At 40.2% G+C, this 5,619-nt stretch overlaps 1 protein-coding gene across 2 annotated transcripts; it reads left to right on the top strand.

Moving 5' to 3' along the window:
* The first annotated feature begins 1,098 nt into the window (after window positions 1-1,098).
* Window positions 1,099-5,274, top strand: LOC109952193 (V-set and immunoglobulin domain-containing protein 1-like). 2 transcript variants are annotated; one of them, XM_020587130.1, is made up of 5 exons: window positions 1,099-1,385; window positions 2,023-2,304; window positions 2,392-2,664; window positions 4,156-4,246; window positions 4,335-5,274. In XM_020587130.1, the coding sequence occupies exons 2-5, from the start codon at window positions 2,172-2,174 to the stop codon at window positions 4,465-4,467; spliced, it is 630 nt and encodes a 209-aa protein (XP_020442786.1). In that variant the 5' UTR covers window positions 1,099-1,385; window positions 2,023-2,171; the 3' UTR covers window positions 4,468-5,274. The 2 variants fall into 2 exon arrangements, with proteins under 2 accessions (XP_020442786.1, XP_020442785.1); XM_020587129.1 differs by having other exon boundaries at window positions 2,392-2,667.
* The last annotated feature ends 345 nt before the right edge of the window (window positions 5,275-5,619 follow it).

Raw genomic sequence — 5,619 nt, 5'->3', positions numbered from 1 at the left:
GAGAGAAGAGACTGACAGAGGTAAAAATTATTTTTAAAAAATACATTTTTTGTTGTAATTGTAACAAGTATTTACACTAAATAATGTAATATAGTTTTAGAAACTTGTACAGAGTTAACTGAGAGTCTAGGATTATTTATATGTTCTGATGTTTTTGCTACAGATATGTAAAGTTTATTAGTAGCTTATTAATTGGCAGCTCTCAGGAGCAGTTATCAAAAAGCTTCAATATAAAACATTTCAGGAGACAACACTGAAGAAGATGTTCACTAAATTTCTAACACAACTACAGAGCTGCTAAACATGGTTTATGTAAATCTGTGTAGTCGGCCATGGAGGTGTTTTAGGTCGACTTTCATCGCCTAAACCTCCTGTGTGTGTGTGTGTGTGTGTGTGTGTGTGTGTGTGTCTTTTTTGTGCGTTTCTTTATTCTGTGGAGAGAGTCTCTAGTGTTGAATTATGATGTTTGTTCTCATCTGGCCAATGCTGCTCTTCTCTGTGAGAGGTGATAATACCACAGGTACAGTATACAGCTGGTTTTGGGGTTTTGTTTTTAAATAGAAATTAATAAATCACTTACCAATTTTATGACAATTCTAAAATTGAATTCTTCCATCTTACAGGTATCAATAGCTTCAACAAATACTTGTATGTCTTGTAGAGTGAATGCATTAGTTGTTAAAACTACAGTATAATATCCACCTACATGTTTGGCTTTATAGCTTCTTAAAAGAGTCGGTCCTCCAAATTTTCACACTTAAAGCTGCATGGAGTCTTACAGACATGTTAGTTTTTATGTGTTGTGATTTTGAGAGATCAAAACTGCAGCTCAGTGGAGGTGAATAGAATTTAGCGGCAGCACCAGGACTATTAAGAAACAAGATCAGTGGAACTGAAAATTACACACAGAGCAGGAAGAGTGTTTGGATGTGTTTGTGTGATGTGGGTGACCTAATCCTAAAGAGGTTTAATGTTTGACCTTCATCATCCTTTGGTGGAGATCTTATGTCTAATTTGAAGCCACTCATGTCCTCCTGGCTGATTAACTCATCCTTCTATGCTCTTTCTATATTTGCTCTTCCATTAGGTCTGAGTCAGAAGCCCCCAGAATGTCAGCAGGCCAGGCTATCCTGCACTGCTCCTGGTCTCTGTTCTGGGTCTGATCCTACCATCACCTGGATGTGGAGAGGAGCAGGAGAGAACACACACCTCACAGGTAACATCACTGCTGTCAAGACTGAGCATGTGACTGATGTCACACGGAGACACAGCTCAACTTTGACCTTTAACCCTTCAGCTGAACACCACGACACATCACCTCACCTGTACGGTCAGCTTCACAGGCAGCGGGACTACAAAGCAGACAGTGACTCTGAATGTGACCTGTGAGTTTAGCACATACTCTACAGCTGTTTGACAAAATATTCAGACACTTCACTTTGTGCTCACTTTACTGTGCAACGCACCAAACTCAGTCTGGAATCTAAGGTTTTGGTCACTTTGAAGTAATTATGTTTTCCCAAATTTTCTGAGAACTGTTGCATTTTTTGTCTTACCGAGATGCTTATGATTCATATATTGCACACGTTGCAGAATTTAGCATTTTGTGCCTAATATCTTGTCTCATAGTTAAAGAATGTAATCCCTCTGCAGATTGGAAATAGATGAGGGCGATGGTTAGAATTTAACCTGCAGCGTTGAAAAAGTTTCTTTCGGTCCCTCATCACATGGACTAAGCTTGGCTCTGACAACGACTGTAAAATATATTCTATGGTATAGATCTATGTGTTTAGAACAGAAATGAGCCAGTAGGACTTCTGTGCTATTTCTACTCTAATCTCTCATCTAGTTATTTATTTTACATTTCAGAACTGTTTGAAAATATGGGCTTCTAGTACATGATAATCTCATATCTTGAATGAAATTGTTTTCAAACAATTAAGGAAATTGGAAGGCACAGGAAGAGGACAACTGTTTCTGTAGGTGACTTGCAATAATTTGTCCAAATTTTTGTCTCCAAAGATGTGAAGAAACCTGGAAACACTGGAAACATAACTGTTCAGGAGGGTGATGCTCTAAATCTGACCTGCATTGTTAAAAGTGTTCCTCCGTTTAACATCACGTGGACTAAACCTGGCTCCAGTGAGACTCTGCAAGACATAACCTCATTCATGCTGCAGAATGGTCCTGGAAGAGCTACTCTTTTCATCCCTAATGTGACAGCAAAACATTCTGGACAGTACATCTGTACAGCAAAACACCTGAACATAACTCAGACTATACATGCTAACATAACTGTGAGATGTAAGTAGACTGTACTGATCTCCTCTGAAGGAAAAATGCTCTTATCAGCTGACTGTGTGTTTGCTGTGATTCTGCTTGTGTTTGCAGTTCCTCCAAAGATCCTAAATGGTTCTGAATGTGTGAGGCAGTCGGAGGTCCTGACCTGTGTGTGCATCAGTGAGGGGGTTCCCTTACCCACCATCAAATGGCCGCTGTTGGAGAACCACGCTGAATACTCCGTCCTTACAACTGTTATAAACCACACAGTCAACAGTCGAGTCAGTTTTTCTGTGACAGCTCATAGCAACACCACTGTAATGTGTGTCAGCAACAGTGAAACAGGGGAAGCAAACAGGAACCTCACTGTCACAAGGGGCCAAGGTAGTAAGTGTTCACTCTATTGACATGCTCATTTTCTAATCTTGAAATATATTTTTGTTATCAATGAGAACAACAACAACAACCAGCTGTGAAAGGAGCAGAAAGCAGAAAGGAGACAGGAGGATTTCAGCAGTGCTGGGAGGGTTACTTTTGAAATGTAATAGGTTACAGATTACTAGTTACCCTGTTAAAAATTTCTTAAGCAATGTAACTATTTTAAGTATTTCATCAAAGTTGTGTAACTTATTATTTTTAGTTACTGTTTAATTTCTTTTCTCTAAAAAAAAAAAAATTGGACAATAATTATAAATTAATTAATTGGACAATAAGCTGAAAATTCCTAACATAGATTTAAATCAGGTAGTGTAAACGTCACAACAGTACTTGATACATATTGATTACTGTCAAATATTTATTAAAGGTTCTTCAACATAACTTCATTTACATAATATATTGCTGTTGAAGCATGTAGCCTACTGAACAGGCACCAAGGAAAATGCTGTTGAATTTCCAGCACTGAAAAGCATTCTTGTCCAACAGTATGACCACCCAATGATATTGTTGGCTGGTCACAGCCAGGCTGCTTAGAACAATGTGCGTCGATTTGATCGACAAACGAAAGTCTATGCAAAGTCATTTACTTTTCTAACAACTATCTAAAATGGGCAATAAAGCTAAAAAGTCCTAAAAATATGTAACCTACTGGACAGGCACCGATCAAAATAGAGAACTAAATTACATCATGAACGCACAAAAAACATGGTGGGTTGGGAGGTCCTTTATTTTATGTGATTGATGCCGGTTACATAAACTTAGATGCAGATGTTTCTCAAGGTTTGACGTTGAGAATTTTCAGTGCTGGTAAACAAGCTTTACTCTGTGCAGTAATGTTAGTGCCCTTTCTTGATTTCATAAGGAAAATACTGTTGAATTTCCAGCACTGAAAGGTGTTCTTGTTCGACAACATGGCCAACTGCCTTGGTGTTGTTGGTTGGTTGCAGCCAGATGTGGTAGAATTAGATCAGATTGACAGACAAGAGGGGGTGCAAAGTCAAACAAGAGAACAATCAAAAACCACACTCAAAATTTAAATGCGTAGGAGACGACCTGCTCTACCTCCTGAGTCACAGCCGCCCCTGAGTGAGGTGACTGACAAAGTAAAACATTATGCACTTTAGCAACACAGTGAGTACACAGTATGAACACAATGTTTGGGCTATAATCACATTACAGTTCTTAATGCTCAATTCAGATCCAATCTTCTTGTGTTGATATTTCACATTCATGTCTGTAAGTGACATGTCTGAGTCTGATGTGAGCAGCACTGAGGTTCACTGAGGATGCCATGCATGTGCAGATTTAACATGTGCCTACAAGAATAACAACGCAATTTGTGCAACAACCCATTCATGACATTTCCTCAAAAACACTTTGGTTATGATGCTGTATGTTCCTTCCAACTTGGCTTCTTGTAATGACCTTATTTTGCAGGTCACTCTGAACCAAGTGCAGCTCTTTTGCCCGTTGCCGTTGTATCTGTCATTGTGAACGTCATCTTCATAATCTGCATTGTGTTTCTTTGGTGAGTTCCTGCATCGTCACTTTAATGTTCTGTACTGGAGACTTTTATACAACAAATCATAAGCCATTCTTTCTTCTGTTTTCTAAAGGAACTCAAGGAAAAAGCTGAAACCAGATCAAGAGGACAGAACGTACATGTCAATGCAGAAAAAGGACAGATCACCAGAGTATGATGTTATTGCCCACAGATCATCTGATGTTATAGCCCAGCGTCCAAACTAACAAGTCAGGCTCTACTCCACCATCATGATACCATCTTTCTTTTGAAGATATACCTGTTAAATAATTTCAATATGAGAGAGGTTTTATAAACATAGTATTTAAATGCTACTGTAATTTATATCTTTCATCGTACAGTATGTTTTTTTTCCAAGCTTAACATTTCACAGATTTTTACTGAACCAGGAAAATTCAACACATCACACAACACCATGCTCCCATTGACACACCACACATCTTCATACCTGACAGATTTCCAGTCACAGTAACCTATTGAAATTGGGATTTAAGCTCTGTATTGATTTTATATCCAATCTGCAGATCTAAAATCATCAGAGTCAAATTATTCTAAATTATTCTTCCTGTCCGGACATAGCCAGAGGGTGAGAATGGGCCTACACACATCCACGGCTCTTAGCCTCAGCACTGGTTCACCACAAGGCTGTGTGCTGAGCGCCCTGCTCTACACCCTGTACACCCACAACTGCACCCCCGCCCACCATGGCAACACCACTGTAAAATTTACTGATGACATCATGGTGTTAGGGCTTATCTCTGGGGAGGATGAGACTGCCGACAAGGATGAGGTGGAGAAGCTGATAGTGTGGTGCAGAAAGAACAATCTGCTCCTTAATACGCCAAAGACTAAAGAAGTCATTGTCGACTTCAGGAGGAAGAAAACCAGTGTACATCACCGGGGACCGTGTGGAGAGGGTGCCGGCCTTCCGCTTTCTGAGATTCCACATTGAGGAGGATCTGACCTGGGGCACGAATACTTCTGGACTGCTTAAAAAGGCCCAGCAGAGACTGTACTTCCTACGAGTGCTCAGGAAGAACAACATCTCCCAGAGACTGCTGGTGTCCTTCTATCGGTGCTCCATTGAGAGCATCCTTACATACTGTATATGTGTATGGTACAGCAGCAGCACAGTGGCTCAGAGGAAAACGCTCCAGAGGGTCATTAATACGGCCCAGGAGATCGTCGGCTGCCCTCTCCTCACTCTGGAAGAACTACACAGTTCCCGCTGCCTCAAAAAAGCTCAGAACATCATTAAGGACACTTCACACCCTGGATGTTCACTCTTTGAACTGCTGCCGTCAGGTAGATGGTTCAGAGTAAATCAAGGACCACTATTCAGGAATGCTTTTTACCCA

This window comes from Monopterus albus, unplaced genomic scaffold (assembly GCF_001952655.1).
Source record: "Monopterus albus unplaced genomic scaffold, M_albus_1.0 scaffold440.1, whole genome shotgun sequence".
Taxonomy (NCBI): Eukaryota; Metazoa; Chordata; class Actinopteri; order Synbranchiformes; family Synbranchidae; genus Monopterus; species Monopterus albus.
The sequence above is the reverse complement of the archived record's forward strand: the minus strand, read 5'-3'. Positions and strand labels throughout refer to the sequence as shown.

What these genes read in the sequence shown, in the direction of transcription:
- LOC109952193 (XM_020587129.1), top strand. Translation starts at nt 2,172, where the DNA reads ATGCTGCAGAATGGTCCTGGAAGAGCTACTCTTTTCATCCCTAATGTG. An exon ending in TGTCACAAGGGGCCAAGGTA is followed by an intron (nt 2,668 to 4,155) that starts GTAAGTGTTCAC and finishes CTTATTTTGCAG; the next exon opens with GTCACTCTGAACCAAGTGCA. An exon ending in ATCTGCATTGTGTTTCTTTG is followed by an intron (nt 4,247 to 4,334) that starts GTGAGTTCCTGC and finishes TGTTTTCTAAAG; the next exon opens with GAACTCAAGGAAAAAGCTGA.